Source organism: Aspergillus eucalypticola, assembly GCF_003184535.1.
Source record: "Aspergillus eucalypticola CBS 122712 chromosome Unknown BO83scaffold_4, whole genome shotgun sequence".
Lineage (NCBI taxonomy): Eukaryota > Fungi > Ascomycota > Eurotiomycetes > Eurotiales > Aspergillaceae > Aspergillus > Aspergillus eucalypticola.
In genome coordinates, this window is record NW_020290278.1 from 400452 (window position 1) to 418500 (window position 18049).

Sequence of the window (18049 nt, forward strand, 5' to 3'; positions counted from 1 at the left end):
GACATCATCTCCTGACTATAAAGTGAACGATGCTTTCTCTATTCTTGCTACTCTCATCCGCAACATTCCTTTCTCTTGATTCCATCATCTTATCGTACTTGTTCATTCGCTACAACTTGTTATATCTTATATCATCATCATCACTCTTATCATGGCAAACCAGGCCCCCCAGAACCCGAACGCCCGAAACCAGCTCACCCAGGGCCAGACCACCCAGAGTCAAACCACCCCAAATCGGCTTAGCTGGTGGAGATGGACTGACCTCCGCATTCGCCAACACCGCATGTTGGTCGAAAGGCACTACCCCATGCCAGAAGGCGGACCAGCCCATGCCAAGGGGACCATAGAAGTTGAGTCGCGACAAACTGGACGCATAATACGCGTCAATTGGTACTGTGGAATGGACACCAACGCTGCAGCTCCAGTCATCATCCATCTCAGCGGCAGGAACTTCTGCGTTAAATCTCATGGCATCGACGATGAATTCCTTCACCTTGTTGCACGTGAAAATAGCCCCTTCATAGTCCTCGACATTGACTACCGTATCGCCCCGGAGTACCCATATCCTGCGGCGCTCGAGGACATTCAGGACGTATTGCAATATCTCAGGCGCCGTGGTGACGAGTACGATCTCAATCACTTGGCTATCTGTGGATTCGGTGCTGGGGGGAATCTGGCCCTGGCTATGGCTATTAGTTCCCCCCGTGACACTTTTGAAACCGCGGTTGTGTTTTATCCGGTCACGGATTTGTCGTACTCAGAGAAGCGCAAGATTCGGCTTATGGATCCGATAATAAGGAAGAAAATGAGAAGGGGGACGGGTGGGGTGATGCCGCCATGGGTGATGGAGTCGACTCTCCAGTCTTATTTGCGTGGAAACCGTCCTAACATCGTGGACGATCCGAAGCTTTCGCCTATTCGCCAGCAGGATGAGACTAGATTTCCGCGAAGGTTACTTTTCATTACAGCTGAAGGGGATCCGTGGACCGCGGACACTCAGACGTTGGCAAATGGGTTGATATATGCTAGGCGTCGGGATCCGACATCATTGCCGACAGTGTTTTATATGGAGATGCTTGGCGTAGGTCATGCTTGGGATAAGTATAGGAAACTTGATGCGAATGGATTGGCACAGAAGAACACAGCGTATGAGACGGCGGCGCGGTTTTTAAGAAGAGAGATCCACCCGTGACATTCACGCATTCGTTCAGTTGTTAGTGGACTCTATGTGGTATTATAATTATCTCTAGGTTAGGCTAGGCCAGCTCCGGCCAATATTTCTGCACCAGCGTCTTCTTGTTCACTTTGCCCATGGCGTTACGTTCAATCGCTTCCACCAACTTCAATACCGTCGGCACCTTGTAAGGCGCCATCTCCTGCTTGAGCTGCGCACGCAGACTCGCCAGTTCCAGGGGTTCCGTCTATATCCATATCAGCATGCACTCTCTCAACCCGTAACAGTCGAAATATCAAACAAGATAAACTTACCCCAGGCCGCTGCTTAACCACGGCAGCCACACGCTGTCCCCATTCCTCATCCGCCAACCCCACAACCGCCACCTCCTGGATAGCATCCAGTCCCAGCATCTTCCTCTCCACCTCCAACGCCGAGATCTTATACCCCCCTGACTTAATCAAGTCAACAGACGCACGACCCTGAATGAAGTACGCGCCCTGCGCATCCCGTCTCGCCACATCCCCAGTCTTGAACCATCCATCCTCAGTAAACTCCTTCTTCGTAGCCTCCGGCTTACGCCAATACTCAATGAAGACATTATCACCCTTAATCTCAATCATCCCATCCTCATCCACCGCATCAACCACCTTCCCACTCTCCTTATCCGTCAACCGCACCTGCACACCCGGCAACGGCCACCCCACGCTCCCGTCAATGCGCTTCTCCGTCTCCAAGCCACAGCTAATCGCCATGCCGATCTCGGTCATTCCAAACCGCTCAAGAAGAACCTGTCCCGTGATAGCGGCAAACTTGCTTTTCACCGGAGTCGGCAGCGCCGCGGACCCGCTGACCATAAGACGGAGGGACTGGGCGCCGGCGCGGGCGGCGGCTTCGTGCTCGGTCCCTCGCAGGTGGGTTTCGAAGTAGTCGATGAGGCGGGAGTAGATGGTGGGCACGGCCATGAACATGGTGGAGCCGCCTTCGCGCCAGCGGGTCCAGATCGTGGCGGGGTCGAATTTCGGGTGCATTTCGACGGTGACGCCGCTGAGGAGACTGGCTGTGAGGCCGTTGATGATGCCGTGGATGTGGTGAAGGGGGAGCACGTGGATGAGTCGGTCACTGGGGTTGTATTTCCACGCTTCGATCAGGCATTGCGCTTGGAAAGTGATGTTCTTGTGTGTGGTTACGCAGCCCTTTGGGTTGCTGGTTGTGCCGGAGGTGTAGATCATCAGGGCGCGGTGGTTCAGGAATGAGATTGGGCTGATGATTGGGAGGGTGATTGCGGTGGTGGTTTGCTGGTGGGGAGTGAGGGGTTTGAAGGGGATGGCTTTGCTGATGCTTTCCTTCAGGGGGTTCTCGAAGTGCGCGAATGTTGGGTGCAGGAAGATCAGGGAAGGGTCGGAGTCTCCGATTGTGTAGAGGAGCTCTTTGACGGGGTGGGTGGTGCCTTGGGTTTGGTCAGGTTAGTGTTTGTTGTTGGTGAAGGGTGTTTAGTGAGGCGCAATGGCTGGGTTTGGGTTCCCTGGGGCTTGTGATATAATGTAGGGTTGGTGTGGACATACAGAGAGGGACGGTGACACCCCCCGCGGCCCAGACGGCCCATTGCGTAACCACGTAGTCGTAGCCGTTGGGCGTCAGGAAGGCGATGCGGCGCTCTTCCAGGTTTCCAACTTCAGTGAGGCCTAGCTCTTCCAGGATGACCTTCTTCAGGGCGACTGCATCGGCTAGCAGTTGTCCATAGGTGAATTCCTGCCCTTTGGTGGCGTCCACGACAGCAATCTTGTCGGGAGTGTCCTGCGCAAAGGCATTCGCCTGCACGAACAAGGGCAGAGAGGGAAGGGCCGTCAATGGAAGGGCCTGGTGTTCCGCATCCTGCCTGCGCGAACCGCGTTGGGTGTGAGCGATACTTAGGGTTACAAGTAGCCGCGGATAAAGGTTCGGGAGCGATACTCACCCTTGTATAGATTGACCATTAGTGAGTCCCATGTTGATTGATTGATGTCGCGCGGGGGAGAGATTATACTGATTGAAGGGAGGAAGAAAGATTAGATCGGATAAAAAAGCGACAGACGAAAAAAAGAAGCAAGGAGCCCCAGAAGGGAGCCAATGGAGGGGATGAACCCACTTGGCTGTTGAGTCTGCACGCAATAATCTTCGTCCGCTGCTTATCGTTCGGAGTTTCACGCGGATTTTGTAGCCGAAACTGTTGGGTCCCGCCGCTCGGCTTCTAGATTTGGGGCCGAGGTGGAACTGCGTCCAAGCCATGCCCACTTCATGTTGTTGAAAGCAACTGCTATCAGCTGTGCGTTCAGTTGCTGGTGAGAGGAAACATTCATTCCGTAGTATTTGATGAAATAGTTGTTTCTGATGACAAGTAATGAAGATACCATCGTGTAGAACTATCGTCTCAGGTATCTGACGTCAGATCATGGTCTAGTCATGCGCTGTGAGAAGGCTGCCAGCATACTAGCCACACTGTTTTCGGACAAGTAGCGAGTCATGCTAGTTAATAGCACCCACTGACGACCAACAAGGAATGTGGAGAGAACAGTTCAGTTGCCAGCTCGACGTTCGAGGGAGACATCAATGAGCAGTCTATCTTCACGTGATCACACGTGCCCGGAATTGGCTCGATGCCGACTTCGGAGATCTTAGTCTCTTTCCCCGCTTCAGTAACATCCAGGTAGCTCTAAAGGACAAGCATCTGCATATCTCTGCTTGTAGTGCTTTCTCAGTCTTGTCGATTGCAAGTTTTTCCATTCAAAAGAGGTGAAATTTGTGCGGGTATACACGGATCCGTTGAACGATGGTATAGCGCCATATACACGACTAAGCTCGGCGTTCATGGGTATGGATATAACATCTAGAGAATACAGAATAGAAGACACGAACATAGAGCCATTCTGGAGCACTTGCGTGGGGTCCATGTCAAACAGACTGAGCATAAGAAAGTGCACAAACAGTCAACGCAGAACACACATCATCAAATGTAGCCTCCTGAGGCTAGTGGTAATGAACAGAAAAGTAAACCAATATACACGCGTCACTTAGATAATTGCAGCTGCCGCTGCAGTGTCCGCTAATCCGGAAATAAGGGACTCAGACCGTGTCATCTGCGGTCGTTCGGTGAACTCCTCGCCTGTCTCCAAGTCCTTTGCGACGAGATCGGTAAAGTCAACGCCCACCTCGGTCAGCTGATCGGCTTGCTCGTGTACAATGTCAATGCATTTCTGCCAGACAGTCGTGCCGCGTTGGACGCTGCTGAGTTGGCGGGTGAGCAGGGCGTTGAAGCCGTCGAGGTGGTGTTTTGCCCAGCGGATGCTGGCGCTGGACATAACTGGCGGAAAGCACTGTTGGTAGATGCTGATTGTGTTCTTGATCAACGTGAAGTACACATAGGAGATCTGAAAAATGTATAGGGGAAGGTCACCCTCAAAGACGCAGGCACTGCAGAATGTTAGTTATTCGTGCTACTGAGCGAGTGGTACAGGGAGACATACCGAATCCGTTTGGAGACGATTTCCGAGCGGGTTTTCAAAAAAGCTTCCCGGGCTTGATCTTCGAATCCTAATCGCGTGAGCCAGGAGACTCTGGTTTTGGTGGATACAGGAAACGAGTGGGTATCCACGAGCGCTCGCAGGATAACCTCCGCCAGGGTGGCTGCACGCTCGTCGACCTTCGTGTTGATCACGTCCTGCGCGATCGCGTTGCCCTTCAGGCCCTTGGCGAGCTTGCGAAGCCGCTCGACGTTGGCCACTGCCTCTTCAAACCGCTGCAGGGCGATGTCAATATCCAGCTCGTCCACCTGCCCGTCAACCCAGCGAAGATTCTGTTGCTTTCCGTCCACATCGATACGCACCTCCGGCTTGTCGCGGGTGCTTTCGCCGCCGTCGTACTGATCCGGCATGGGGGAATGGGAAGGGCGCCGGACGCCCAAATAGCCAAATGACTCGGTGGACTTGCTTGCGGCCTCGGTCTCGGAGCGAAGCGTACGTCGGAGATCCTCGACGGTCTTCCGGAAGGTCGCGAGCAGCTCCCCTTTAGCCGAGCTGTCGCGCTTGTCATGGCGATAGGTAAACGGTTTTCCGCCGACGCGGACGTTGATCGCATTTGCTATTCCCCGGTCTTCGGTTTCATCTCGAGCGGCTCCCGCGGAGAGATTGGCACCAAGGTCGATCATATCAACGTCTTGTAAGGGCCAGCACTCTTCCGCGACCAGCTTAGTGGGAACCGGCCCGCGATGGCTGCTCTGGTCCACCCGCTTGCGCTTCTTCGCAGCGATCAGCAGGTGGTCGTTGAGCAGCACTATGTGAACTGGTCGCCTGGGCTTCCAGGTTGCAGAGTCCAGTTCCACCCAATGTCCCGTCTCCATCACGATGTGTCGACCGGGAACCACCGGTAGGAACTTCTGAGAGCCTTCCACCGTCTTCCAGAGGGTCTGGAGCTGGACGTTCCACATGCTCTCCAGATTAGCCACAGAACTGCGGTTGGCATTGCGTTTCGGCATGTACTCGTCAACGGCGGGGGACATGGGATTCGGGGTGTTGCCGATGGTGGTCTGTCCGAGCGCCGTGGTAAGCTCCGCCATCAGAGTGCGGAGGGTCCGCATTTCTCCTTTAAGCTTCTCCGCCTCCTTACTGATCTTGATGAATTGAGTGCGGTTCTGGTAAACATTCTGCTGCAGATCGGTCGAAGTTCGGTTTTTGACCTTCCGAAGACTCTTCTGGTATGCCTCGATTTCCTCTTCCGAGGCATTGGCGAGCAGGTTGGCAACGTCTGACGTAGATTGGTGCCACGTTAGCACCCGTGGGATTGGGGAGTCCGCGGGGACATATGTCGGGCGTCACTCACACTTGTCAACTGGGAGGCTGGGATCGCGAAGGGCATTCAAGTCCACCTTGGGGGGACCAGAAGACTCTGTGGACGGTCTGCGACTCGTTTCGGGTGGGCTGAGCCCGCCATACGTGGCTGGTGCGTTGGGCAGGCCCGGCACCGGCGGAGCGCTGACATCGAAGTCGGGGACCTGATTAAAACGAGTGGAATAACGGCGCTTGACTAGATCAGAGGTCGCGCCCTTCGAAGGGGCCCGGTCTAGGGATGTCGAGCTGGGAGAGGAGGTATTCTGGCCTGGAGTACTGGCACCCTTACAGCCGTTACTGGTCGGCAAAGGGCCGGATATGGGCTTCGGAGCACTGATCTGGGGGCGGGGCCGGCGCGACTTGCTGCGAAGGGTCAAGCCACGGCTCTCCATGACTGGCAAGGAGTCTATGAGAAGAAAAGATTGAGCCTGCAATCTCGTGGAAGGGGCGGAATGTAGCGAGAGAGAGAGGAAGTATAGAGAGAAGGGGAGTATGGGAGGCAGCTCAAGCGGGACAGAAACCCCGAGGCGGAACAACAATGATCCCGGCAAAATTATCCGGACAGCAAAAGAATCGCCGTCATCTCTTCACATCCGCTTGTTTGCCTGTCTTGCTTCAGCTCAAACCTCTCCCGTACCCTCCCCCCTTCGACGCCGTCTAGTTCCCTTTTCTTGGTGGACTCTCCCTTTCGCCGCTTCCGTCTCTTCCCAATTTTCACATTCCACTCAACCTTCATCATGAGGACGTCGACCTTGGTTGCCGCTACTGCCGGCACAATCGTCACCGGCCTTCTGGGTAAGGACACCAGCCCGGCCATCCACGGAACCATATACCGAAGTTTTCCCAACTAAGATGCTGATCGCCTTCATTGCCCTTTCTAGCCTACGCCGTCTACTTTGACCACAAGAGACAGACCGACCCGGAGTTCCGCAAAGCTCTCAAGAGGAACAACCGCCGCATGGCAAGGGCTGTCAAGGAGGAGGCTGAGGCCCAGGGTGCCATGCAGCGCGAGGTCATCAAGAAGGTTGTGCAGCAGGCCAAGGACGAGGGTTTCCCCACGGACCTGGAGGAGAAGGAGGCCTACTTCATGAGCCAGGTTGCTCAGGGAGAGTCTCTTGTTGCCGAAGGTATGCATCCCCCGACATGACGCGCTTCGAACACGTCCCCTACACCTTGTATGCATTGGCAATTCATATACCAATCGTATTACAGAACCCATTGAGGCTGCCCTGTGCTTCTACAAGGCCCTCAAGGTCTACCCCCAGCCTAAGGACCTGATCTCCATCTACGACAAGACCGTGCCCAAGGAGGTGCTCGAGATCCTGGCCGAGATGGTCGCTCTGGACTCCGGCCTGAAGCTCGGCTCGTTCACCGGCGAGAGCGCCGCCCCGGAGAGCCACGGAGTCGAGTAAATTCGATTCCACCATGATTTCTGAACCCCGGCCTCCCCATTTCTCTCCCTCTTGCTTCGTTCACCCACCCGCCCTTTCTCCGCATCAGAACCTTGGCCTTGAACGTGTGTGTCTCCTATAATATTCCAGTTCACGCTGGGCCGTGGCCTGGTCCTCTGGCAGTGACGGAATCATCGGAAATCGGTGTCCGTCTGCCAGTCACGCTTCTCCCCTCTCCGTTTACCCATGTACTTCCGCATCATTTCCTTTCCAGATTTCCCTGTATATGTGCATTGTGTCTTGGCCGCCGACCTGGCGGGCATTTTTGGAATTTTTTTTCGGCGCCATCACTTGTGTTGTTTCTTCACCTCACCTTTTTCTTATTCTCAACCGGGCCTGAACGGACGGCAAATGATCCGAGTCACTGGGGCCGGTAATAACTTCTTCCCGAGGTTTTCTCACGATGGGATGAAAACCCGGGTATGTATTCTTAGAACGCACGAACATGTAGTAGTTGAGAGTGCACGAGTCACTTGAGCCGAAAACGATGATTTGTCTGATGTGAAACAAGCGAACATGAAATAAATGTATGCAGTATGGGGAGCGGTGAGCTGTGTGGTGATGTGTTTATAAGTAGTTTAGTTGTGGTGTGCACGGTTATACATTGTACTAGTAAGCAGCTCCGAAACGGAATTGAATCCAAGCCGACCGACATGCGTAATCAGCTCACCCTCTTTTCATCTTGGGCGACCCTCTGAGTAGCGTGAGGGTGCCAGGGTACTAACAGACTAACAGCACTAACAGGGTCTCTAAGGGACGAGGGACAAGGGAACAACCAGGATCGGCCCTGAAATTGGCTGGTCTGAGGCACGCCGTCGAGCGGATGGGGCAAGTGCAGGCCAATAATACCGAAACCAACGGGGCTATTGGCGAGTAGCGGAGATTAGCGGTGCTATGCGACCCCCACTTCATTGGCCATTTCAATCAATCTCGAATCACTGGGAGATTGGCTGCCTCCTGTTGGTCCCTGAGGGTCTTTTGGGGGTGGTAAAGGACCAAAGACCGACTCCTGCCTTGATTTTTTATAGCCATCAGCATGTCTCACTCCGGCTTCTTTCTTCTTCTCGTGCTTCCCTGTTCAGCCTTTCTGCCCCCGCGCGCTTTCCTTCCTTAGCTGCCTTGTTTTGGGTTTCTATTCCCACGTCACTCTTTTTTTTTATATACTAGTATACCAATCGTTGCTTTTTCGGATCTTCCTGTGGAAGACTCGGTCCTCTCTCTTACTTCCTCTATATACTACACAGCCTGGTCAAGAGTCGATACCTGTCACTCCTGAACTCGTCGCAAAATGTTCCCCGTGAGTACTATAGTGATAGTAGCAGTTTGCGACCATGAATAGGTAGATTGCTGACTGACGGTTTGGTATAGACTTACACTCAACTGTTCGCCGCGGCTTGCGCTTTTGCGACCACCGCCAATGCTGTCACTCCCATCGAAGTCAAGGGCAAGGACTTTGTCAACAGCAAGACTGGTGATCGCTTCCAGATCCTGGGTGTCGAGTAAGCATCCCCCTCATTACCAGAGATATTACTTGTCGTGAGAAATATCTAGATGCTGACTGTATGCTCGCTTTGCGCAACAGCTACCAGCCCGGTGGTTCTTCTGGCTTCAGTGCCACTGAAGACCCCCTGAGTGACGCAGATGCCTGCTTGCGCGATGCTGCTCTTATGCAGAACCTGGGTGTAAGGAATCCCTCTTTGCTGGCTCTCTCTTGCTGTCCCCGCTAACCGTGGGGACCCGTTCAGGTCAACACTATCCGTGTGTACAACCTGTCTCCCAATGTCGACCACAGCAAGTGCGCCTCCATCTTCAACGGTGCGGGTATCTACATGATTCTCGACGTGAACTCCCCTCTGTCCGGTGGCTCGCTTGACCGCACCGACCCTTCGAGCACCTACAACTCTGTCTACTACGAGCAGGTCTTCGGTGTCATCGAGGCCTTCAAGAACTTCCCCAACACCCTGGGTTTCTTTGCCGGTAACGAGGTTATCAACGAGCAAAGTGTCTACGAGGCCCCTGCTTACGTTCGTGTATGTTCATTGTCTTTTCCATGTAATGTGGTTGGGCTTTCTTGCTGATTCTTCTTCAGGCTGTCGTCCGTGATATGAAGGACTACATCTCCACCAACGTCAACCGCTCCATCCCTGTGGGTTACTCCGCTGCTGATGTGCGCCCCATCCTCATGGACACCCTTGACTACTTCGAATGCAACCTGGAGAACTCGACTAACTCTCGCTCCGACTTCTTTGGCCTCAACTCGTACTCCTGGTGTGGCGAATCTTCCTACAAGGATTCCGGCTACGACGTCCTGACTGAGGACTTCTCGAACGCCTCCCTGCCCGTTTTCTTCTCCGAGTACGGTTGCAATGCCGTCCAGCCCCGTGTCTTCACTGAGGTGCAGGCCCTCTACGGCAGCGAGATGGATCAGGTCTTCTCCGGTGGTCTGGTCTACGAGTGGACCCAAGAAGCCAACGACTACGGTCTCGTGGCCATCAACAGCAGCGACACTGCCACCCTGTTGGTCGACTTTGAGAACCTTCAGAAGCAGTACAACAAGTTGGACATGAGCAGCATTGAGTCCTCCAACTCATCCCAGACCTCCAAGGAGGCTGTGACCTGCAGCTCTTCTCTGATCACCAACAACACCTTCCTGAACTCTTGGGACCTGCCTACCGTTCCCTCCAAGGTCGCTGACTGGATCAAGAACGGCTACACCAACGCCACCGTCGGCAGCCTCGTTGCCGTGTCTGCCACCACCATCCCCCAGACCATCTACGACTACAACGGCAACAAAATCTCCAGCGTCAAGTACAAGGTCCTGTCCAGCGATGAGTCCAACGCCCCCGGCAACTCCACTTCCCTCACCAGCAGCTCGAACAGCAGCTCCAGCACCTCGAGCTCTAGCTCCAGCTCCAGCTCAGGCTCCTCCAGCTCCGACTCTTCTACCTCGGGAAGCAGCGCTCTGTCTGCCCCCTTCATGGGTGTGTTGACCGGTGCCACTCTGTTCGCCGTCTTCATGCTGTAGATCTGCTTGCCTTAGGCCTTTTGTTCTTCCACTTTCTCCATTCTGCATCACCTATTTTTCTGATTAGATTCTTTCCCCATACTGTTCCCGGTGAACCTGTTCTTGCCAATTATGACCATGACCTTTTGCCCCCAAGATGGAGGGATTGTTCCACGTGTATAAAGTGAGGTCCCCTGAATAGAGCCAAGTGGCAGTGGGCAGTTTGACTCGGGATATGATTTCGACGACGTTTAATACATCTACGTGCTGTATATATACCTTTTCTGCACTGTATCTGTAGTAGTACGGCTTTGCCGTAATGGAACTATTACCTGAACTGTTCTTGCGATTTTTCTTGTCATATCTTATGGTCGGTTTCACGTCAGGTGATTTGGCCGTATCTGAATCACTTGAGTCGTTAGCTCCTCTCCTCTAACTATATATTAGTACTATGCTCCGTCCTAGTCCCTAACGAAGACTTTGAAGTAAACTTATAGTAATTTCTCGCTAAAAAAATGGGATAGTACTCCCCACTCATACGATGGTATACAAGCAGTACAAGCTTGATTATACTGCGGTTTTATATAACCAGAACCAAGGAAAATCTGTGACACTATATCAAGCCTGAAATAATTTCTTAACCTCTTCAACTGATTATGAACCGACTAACTAACGGATATACCATACACAGGTAATGTATTACGCAACACAGCATTAACAGTGTAAGCACATCGCAATAGATAACATACAATCACAACAACAACAACAATGATATCAACAAATAGCACAAATGTATGGATAGATATGTCTATCATATCATTCATGAACGAAAAGCTTAGGCTATGCGCGACCCTTCCCTTTGTCCTTCCCAGCAGGAGATGGCTGCGGCCACGGGGACAGTGTGGGGAATTCCTCTGTCGGGTGGTGCTGGCCCGATTGACTCTCTGCTTCTGCGAGACTTAGCTGGATTGCGAACTCAAGATCATCGATCTCTTGTTGGCGACTGCTTTCTGCGACGGCTGGGCCTGATAGAGACGGGGAGGGTGGGTCGAAGGGACCAGTGTCTGTGTCCAGGTCGGTGCCGGGCTTGTTGTCCTCGAGGAGACTAAGGCGTATGGCTTCAGCGATATCGGGATCGAGGTCGCCATCGGCGAAGTCTTCGTAAGGCGACGATGCAGAGGAAAGCTCATCTGGTGCGACAGAGCTGTCGTTTGGCCCAATGGTGTCGCTGGGCGAGGTGCTCACTGCTGAGCTCTCGATTGCTTCACCGCGTCTGTGGGCTTCGCTGGAGTAAGCCTCTTGGCTGAGAAGTTGAGCGTAGGCAAGAAGCTGCTCTTCGTCGATGTCTGGACCGAGAAGGTCGACGCCAAAGCGGTGGCTGAGGTGGGCACGTTCCTTCTCGTCAGCAATCTTTTGGCGTTCCATTTCAACCTTCTCATCTTCGATGTAGTCCTTGAGTGCACCGCGGCCGCTGGTGTTGAAGCGCTGACCTTCTGGGGTGGAGTTGATACCCCTAAGACCGCGACGGAGCCGACGCTTGCTGGACTTGTATTGATCGGCGCCGGTGGAGCTGTAGGACCAGTAGCGCAGGTGCGTTCCTAGGGCGACCATGCCCCGTAGAACGGTTGGATCGGGATCAAGGCAGATAGCGCCTGTAGCATAGTAATTGTTGCCAACACCGTGGATTGATGCCTCCGCTTGAACAAGTCGACGGCGCGCGCGGGTAGAAAATCGTGAGTTGATGGTCCGAATTGGCCGAGTCGAGGAGGCAAGGGGATCCCAGGCCTGCACCAGGCCGTCGTTTCCACCATGGACTAGGTACAGCGATGTCAATGCGACGCAGGAAACTTGAGGAGATTCTGTTTGAATGATTCGAATAGGGGAAACGTGATTGATGACTTCAGCATTCTTCGACGTAGGCGACCGGATGTCCCATACAAAGATCGTTCCCGCCGCTGTACCCACAGCCAAGTAGCGTCCTCGCTGACCCGGCACTTCTACATTGCCAGGCGATTGCTTCATGTGCGGAACAGGCGAAGACGTGGCGGAGGAGAGTGCGGAGCTGCCTGACATACCGATGAGAGGATCTTCATCGGTTGTCAACAGAGCATAGGTCGAGAGGTCCAGAGCACTCGTAGTGATCTGGACTGATTTTCTGTCACCAAAATCGAAATCCGTAATGCGCCATTCGGTGTTTGAAATGGAGCAGACCGTCTCACTCAAGCCACTGGAAGCGCGAGATGGAGCCGTACTGCTTGAGCTGCTCACAGAAGAGAGAATGGGAGACTTGACAGGACCACCAAAGATGGACGGTACAGGCACGTTCTCCACGTTGTGAGATCCATGAATAGACAACGATGCATTATGTCTAGTCATCTTTCTCTTGTATCTGCGGATCGAAGCTTTCTCGTCATCTCCCACACCCTGGTTGATCACCAGGAACGATTCGCCGGCTCCGTGACCATCGTCTCCAGCGAAATCGACCTTCAATTCACGTCTCATATCCCATCCCTCGCATACCTTCCGGAAATGCTTGGGCTTGAAGGACAGGAAGCGCTCAATCTCCTTTGTCTCTGCAGCTACCTGTTCTTCGTTGAGCTTCATGGCATCCGACGACGACCGAGGGCTATAGCTGCCATCGACCGAATCACGACTGAATGGATCAAGCCGTGCAATGCGTCTGCTTAACTCAACAAGCTCCCAACGAACACTTCTGCCCGTCTTCCAAGCAAGCTGCTCATATTCCTCAGGAGATAGCTTTGTGGTAGGCACATCAGGCTGTCGCGGGAGGTCAGAGAGGTAGAAGACCTCACCCAGGGCGTTCAGGACGGTCGCCCAGATCCGGCGACGGGAATGACGTTTCGGAGAGTAGCTATCGTCAACCGAAATAGAAATGATAGGGACACCAGGACACAGCACCCATCTAGCAGTCACTTGGCCCCTCTCGTACCTTTTTTCATAGGTAGGATGAGGACCAAGGGCGTAGGATGTGAGCACTCCGGTAGAGGAGCCTGACAGCATCGCGACCAGACCGCCAGTCATCTTAAGGATGTTGGAAGATTTAGCAATCCACACCGCAGTAACACCGGTCGCAATCAAGTTGAGCGCGGGGATTCCTAGACTAGGCTGCGAACTGGAATCCGCGATGCCCAAGAACCTCCCGCGTTGCTCCGTGGTCGAGATGAAGTATGTACGGCCTTGAGGACATGCTTCGCCGTAGATCATACCATAGGGCTGACTAACATCCATGCGGTTAGGAGCTCCAACATGATCACCAGAGCCTAGTCCATACTCTGCATCTCCGGGAAATAGGTCTGCAAAGTGTCGGAAGAACTGGTGGTCAGACAGGCCCCATGTACCGACTTTCACCGTTGAGGGATCGCTAGCCGACGCGAAGCCTTGCTCCGAAGCGCCATGGATGAAGAGAGGTTCCTTCTTCTTGACTTCCGACCCGAAGGAGCCGTGCAAGTGGCTGACAGGGTACAGAAGCTGTGAGGTATAGGTGGCTACGGCGCTGCCATTCCGGACGCTAGCCGCTCGCACCGTACCGGTTTTCTTGGACGGTTCAAACTGCGCCGGCTTGCCTCTGGAGAGCGATCGGAGCAAGCGGGTTCTCATGATATATTCACTCCTCCAGGATGCCAGCGCAGTCAGCCTCGAGAAATACCGCTTATCAGACGTCACCGTTTCCGACGACTTCGCTGCGGAAAGCCATGCGCCATCCTCGACAGTGTAGGGGCCGGGAAAGTAGCGAGAAAAAGCAATTCTCCATGCGTGAGGTGTCGTGACAAGACCATGGAAATGGCGAGACACAAGGGCCATCGAGGACAGAGAAGGGGGAGGCAGATGCGACAGGATGTGCGTCAAAACCTCTGTCGGAAGATCATTAACATGACGTTCAGAGCCCGAGATAAAGGGATGACATACCATTGGGGAAGGCTTCCAAGGACAAGCCCGAGTAGTTGGAGGGCTGCTTCTTCCTGGATTTCACTCCCTCCTCTTTCTTAATCAACGGAGCGACGGCATGCTCATACTGACTGACAGTGTCGTTAAACGGCGCAGGGTCAGTCCCCTTCAAGGGCGTCTGTTGGCTGCCATCGCATGAGTCATGACCGACACTGGAGTCCCCAGACTTCTGATGGCGAAGCCCAGAGACTGGGTGTTCACCATGCGAATCATTTCCATGCTGAGTAGAATTGAAGGGCACGTCTAAAGAGGGGTCTACCGAAAGCGAACGGTCGAAAACTGCAGTAGGCTCGGATTGCATAAAAGAGTTTCGCGGGGTAATTGGGATGTTGGAGGCGACTGAACCAGGGACGATATCTGGATCAGTCGGACAGAAAAGGACAGGCGACAGACAGAAAGACGGCGAGAACGTGTGGCGCGATACGATGCGATGGAAGGTAGGACGAGACGAGACGAGAAGGGACAAAAGGGGAGGACAGAGAGGGGAGGGGAGAAACAAGAGAGTCACAGGCAAAGGAGGACGAAGACAGTCCGGCGATCCGACGAGAATCAACGGAGGGGAATCTTGCTTAGTGTTGCCTCCCGGGCGAGGAATCAATCAGCGCTCGTCTTCCGCGCGCGTGCCGGGCACGTGATTACGCGCCGTCCCGCGAATGGCTTCATTTCCCGGCATTTCGTCGCCATCCATGCAGTAAGTAGTATACATCGCCATTTGATCAAGTGGCGCTCCCTCACTTCTAACTGATGTGCCGTTGCTTCTCGGAATGCAGGTAGCTCAGTTTTGACGGTCGTTGAATTATTTGTGTTTCCAGGCAGCATTCCTCTACGGTAGCCTGCAGGCTACATAGTAGTCGCCTGTAATATTACTCTTTTGGGATTCTTCATTTGTCTTTTCACAAATTGCTTTTGTTCAATATCGTCCACTCTTCTTCTATCACTCTGAATTTCATGTGTGTTTGCTCACTTCACGATGCCCAGATTAGATGGTAAGTATCATTCCTCTCCTCCGCTGACTGCCCGTTGCTGATGGTTCCAGACTCGGAAACGATCCGCATTCTCGTCTCAACAGACAACCATGTCGGATACAATGAACGGGATCCCATCCGTGGCGATGACAGCTGGAAAAGCTTTCATGAGGTGATGTGTCTGGCCAAGGAGCAAGATGTAGACATGGTGCTCCTGGCAGGCGATCTTTTCCACGAGAACAAACCATCGCGCAAGTCCATGTACCAAGTTATGCGCTCCATTCGCATGAACTGTCTAGGCGATAAGCCTTGCGAACTGGAGATGCTTAGTGATGCGAGCGAAAACTTTCAAGGTGCTTTCAATCACGTAAATTACGAGGATTTGGACATCAACGTGGCTATCCCCATCTTTTCGATCCATGGCAATCATGATGATCCGTCTGGAGAGGGACATCTGGCTGCATTGGACCTGCTTCAGGTGTCTGGGTTAATAAACTACTATGGACGAACTCCCGAGTCGGATAATATTCAAATTAAGCCGGTTTTGCTTCAGAAAGGACGCACGAAACTTGCTCTTTACGGTATGAGCAACGTCCGCGATGAACGTCTATTCCGCACATTTCGAGACGGCAAGGTCAAGTTTTACCAGCCCTCGATCCAGAAAGACGACTGGTTCAACTTAATGTCCGTCCATCAGAACCATTACGCACATACCGAGACAGGCTACCTACCCGAGAATTTCCTCCCCGAATTCCTAGACCTCGTCATCTGGGGCCACGAACACGAGTGTCTGATCAGCCCGCGACTGAACCCCGAGACCAAGTTTCATGTCATGCAGCCCGGCTCATCAGTGGCGACATCCCTGGTTCCCGGCGAGTCAGTGGCCAAACATGTAGCCATCCTCAGCATCACAGGTCGGGAATTCAAATGCGAGCCCATCCGCCTCAAGTCCGTCCGCCCATTCGCCATGCGCGAGATCATCCTCTCCGAAGAGAAAGGCGCGCAAAAGCTTGCTCGCAAGGACAACAACCGCACAGAAGTAACCCGCCTTCTCATGGAGATCGTCGAAGAACTCATCGAAGAAGCGAAAACGGAATGGCTAGAAATGCAAGACGAGACAGCAGAAGACGAAGAGCTAGAAGTCCCATTACCACTGGTACGACTGCGCGTCGAAACATCCACGCCAGAAGGAGGCAGCTATGACTGCGAAAACCCACAGCGATTCTCCAACCGCTTCGTAGGCAAAGTCGCCAACGTGAACGACGTCGTCCAGTTCTACCGCAAGAAGAAAAGCACCAACAGCACGCGCAAACAGGGAGACACCGACCTCGACGAGACAGCAGTCTCACACCTCTCCACGCTCGACACCGTCAAAGTCGAACAATTAGTGCGCGACTTCCTCTCCGCACAATCGCTAACCATCCTCCCACAAAACTCCTTCGGCGACGCAGTCGCCCAATTCATCGACAAAGACGACAAACACGCCCTGGAAATGTTCGTCAACGAATCACTCGAAAGCCAAATGAAGCACCTACTAGCCCTAGATCGCGACAACGATCTAGAGGAAGAAGAAGAAGTAGCAGAGAGCTCCCTACAAAAAGCCATGGAGAGATATCGCACTCAAATGGAAGACATGTTCTCCCGTGGCATCAAGAAACGCACGCGCGGCAAGAAGCGCTTCAAGCCCAAGCCCGACGGTTGGGACACCGAATTCGACGGTGTCTGGGAGGACCAACCCGGCGCTCTTATCCACTCCGATAACGAAGACGGCGACCCCAACGAAGACGTTGCCGGCGAGGATGGCGCCGAAGCACCCACCACATCACGAACAACATCATCCACCCGCGGCCGCGGCCGAGGCCGTGGCGGCAGAGCCACCACCACCACCGCTACCGCTACAACCCGCAAAACGGCCACCACAAAAGCAGCATATACTACTGCTTCCAAGAAAACTACCACGTCCTCTACATCTACTAAGACCCGCAAACGCCGCCCCGTCTCCTCCGACGAAGAAGAGGAACAAGAAGACGTCATAATGCTCGACGACGACGACGACGACGACGACAACGACAACGCAGCCGCCATGATTGATGAGGATGAGGACGACGACGACGACGACGAAGACTCCCTCTTCGTAAAACAACCCGCCAAACCAGCCACCACTAGATCCCGCAGAACAACAAAAACAACCAGCACAAGCCAACGCCGCAAAGCCCCATCTCCAGCACCATCATCCAACACAGTTGGAGGAACGGCACAAGCTACGCGAAGAACTCGGGGCAAGCAGGCAACCCAGACGACGCTGAATTTCGTAGGATCGCAAAGCAGTGTGCGTGGGACGGCGGGGTCTGGGCGATCGACGAGGGCGACGAGGGCGGCGAGTGAGGATATTGAGGATGATAGTGATGCGTTTGAGCCGATGGCTAGTAGCGCGAGGCGGAGATGATGGGTGTATTTAATGGGGGTCAGGGGAGAAGAGGTCAGCATGGTATGAGATTGTTGGTTTAGCTGTTGCATTTATGGCGTCAAATGATAAATGGTTTGTTTAGAAGGGCTAGTTATGAGATACCACGTATTACTAGTGATTTCAGTTCGGACAGATTGAAATAGGAGTAGTAAAGTTCGAC

At 53.5% G+C, this 18049-nt stretch overlaps 7 protein-coding genes across 7 annotated transcripts; 4 read left to right on the forward strand and 3 right to left on the reverse strand.

Annotated features, from left to right (window-relative positions):
• Window positions 1-151: 151 nt before the first annotated feature.
• On the forward strand, window positions 152-1192 carry BO83DRAFT_385518 (alpha/beta-hydrolase; the record flags this gene model as incomplete). Its single annotated transcript, XM_025532622.1, has 1 exon — window positions 152-1192. The coding sequence occupies one exon, from the start codon at window positions 152-154 to the stop codon at window positions 1190-1192; it is 1041 nt and encodes a 346-aa protein (XP_025391519.1).
• Window positions 1193-1220: 28 nt separating this feature from the next.
• On the reverse strand, window positions 1221-3197 carry BO83DRAFT_354106 (acyl-CoA synthetase). The gene is made up of 4 exons (XM_025529086.1): window positions 3132-3197; window positions 2740-3053; window positions 1489-2624; window positions 1221-1421 (listed from the first exon to the last, which is right to left on the reverse strand). Exons 1-4 carry the CDS (start codon window positions 3161-3163, stop codon window positions 1257-1259), a joined length of 1647 nt encoding a protein of 548 aa, XP_025391520.1. The 5' UTR covers window positions 3164-3197; the 3' UTR covers window positions 1221-1256.
• A 700-nt stretch (window positions 3198-3897) lies between these two features.
• Window positions 3898-6481, reverse strand: BO83DRAFT_434489 (exocyst subunit EXO84). The gene is made up of 3 exons (XM_025535795.1): window positions 6029-6481; window positions 4678-5953; window positions 3898-4624 (listed from the first exon to the last, which is right to left on the reverse strand). The coding sequence occupies exons 1-3, from the start codon at window positions 6426-6428 to the stop codon at window positions 4225-4227; spliced, it is 2076 nt and encodes a 691-aa protein (XP_025391521.1). The 5' UTR covers window positions 6429-6481; the 3' UTR covers window positions 3898-4224.
• A 292-nt stretch (window positions 6482-6773) lies between these two features.
• Window positions 6774-7448, forward strand: BO83DRAFT_305594 (TOM complex receptor protein TOM20; the record flags this gene model as incomplete). Its single annotated transcript, XM_025527267.1, has 3 exons — window positions 6774-6831; window positions 6918-7163; window positions 7249-7448. The coding sequence occupies 3 exons, from the start codon at window positions 6774-6776 to the stop codon at window positions 7446-7448; spliced, it is 504 nt and encodes a 167-aa protein (XP_025391522.1).
• Window positions 7449-8568: 1120 nt separating this feature from the next.
• Window positions 8569-10823, forward strand: gel2 (1,3-beta-glucanosyltransferase gel2). The gene is made up of 5 exons (XM_025528260.1): window positions 8569-8784; window positions 8856-8986; window positions 9070-9169; window positions 9233-9517; window positions 9577-10823. The coding sequence occupies exons 1-5, from the start codon at window positions 8776-8778 to the stop codon at window positions 10510-10512; spliced, it is 1461 nt and encodes a 486-aa protein (XP_025391523.1). The 5' UTR covers window positions 8569-8775; the 3' UTR covers window positions 10513-10823.
• A 290-nt stretch (window positions 10824-11113) lies between these two features.
• Window positions 11114-14979, reverse strand: BO83DRAFT_331150 (F-box and WD domain protein). The gene is made up of 2 exons (XM_025528261.1): window positions 14419-14979; window positions 11114-14363 (listed from the first exon to the last, which is right to left on the reverse strand). The coding sequence occupies exons 1-2, from the start codon at window positions 14756-14758 to the stop codon at window positions 11332-11334; spliced, it is 3372 nt and encodes a 1123-aa protein (XP_025391524.1). The 5' UTR covers window positions 14759-14979; the 3' UTR covers window positions 11114-11331.
• A 504-nt stretch (window positions 14980-15483) lies between these two features.
• On the forward strand, window positions 15484-17868 carry BO83DRAFT_305638 (MRX complex nuclease subunit; the record flags this gene model as incomplete). The annotated part of the gene is made up of 2 exons (XM_025527269.1): window positions 15484-17451; window positions 17518-17868. 2 exons carry the CDS (start codon window positions 15484-15486, stop codon window positions 17866-17868), a joined length of 2319 nt encoding a protein of 772 aa, XP_025391525.1.
• Between the last annotated feature and the right edge of the window lie 181 nt (window positions 17869-18049).

Bases quoted from the DNA above. Each gene is read 5' to 3' on its own strand.
- gel2 (XM_025528260.1), top strand. The intron at 8,987-9,069 runs GTAAGCATCCCC...TTTGCGCAACAG, and splicing joins TTCCAGATCCTGGGTGTCGA to CTACCAGCCCGGTGGTTCTT. The intron at 9,170-9,232 runs GTAAGGAATCCC...GGACCCGTTCAG, and splicing joins CTCTTATGCAGAACCTGGGT to GTCAACACTATCCGTGTGTA.
- BO83DRAFT_434489 (XM_025535795.1), bottom strand. From the start codon at position 6,428: ATGGAGAGCCGTGGCTTGACCCTTCGCAGCAAGTCGCGCCGGCCCCGC. The intron at 5,954-6,028 runs GTGAGTGACGCC...AATCTACGTCAG, and splicing joins CAGCCTCCCAGTTGACAAGT to ACGTTGCCAACCTGCTCGCC. The intron at 4,625-4,677 runs GTATGTCTCCCT...AACATTCTGCAG, and splicing joins ATCGTCTCCAAACGGATTCG to TGCCTGCGTCTTTGAGGGTG.
- BO83DRAFT_331150 (XM_025528261.1), bottom strand. From the start codon at position 14,758: ATGCAATCCGAGCCTACTGCAGTTTTCGACCGTTCGCTTTCGGTAGAC. The intron at 14,364-14,418 runs GTATGTCATCCC...ATCTTCCGACAG, and splicing joins CTTGGAAGCCTTCCCCAATG to AGGTTTTGACGCACATCCTG.
- BO83DRAFT_354106 (XM_025529086.1), bottom strand. From the start codon at position 3,163: ATGGGACTCACTAATGGTCAATCTATACAAGG. The intron at 3,054-3,131 runs GTGAGTATCGCT...CGGTTCGCGCAG, and splicing joins AATGGTCAATCTATACAAGG to GCAGGATGCGGAACACCAGG. The intron at 2,625-2,739 runs GTATGTCCACAC...ACCAAACCCAAG, and splicing joins GGGTGTCACCGTCCCTCTCT to GCACCACCCACCCCGTCAAA.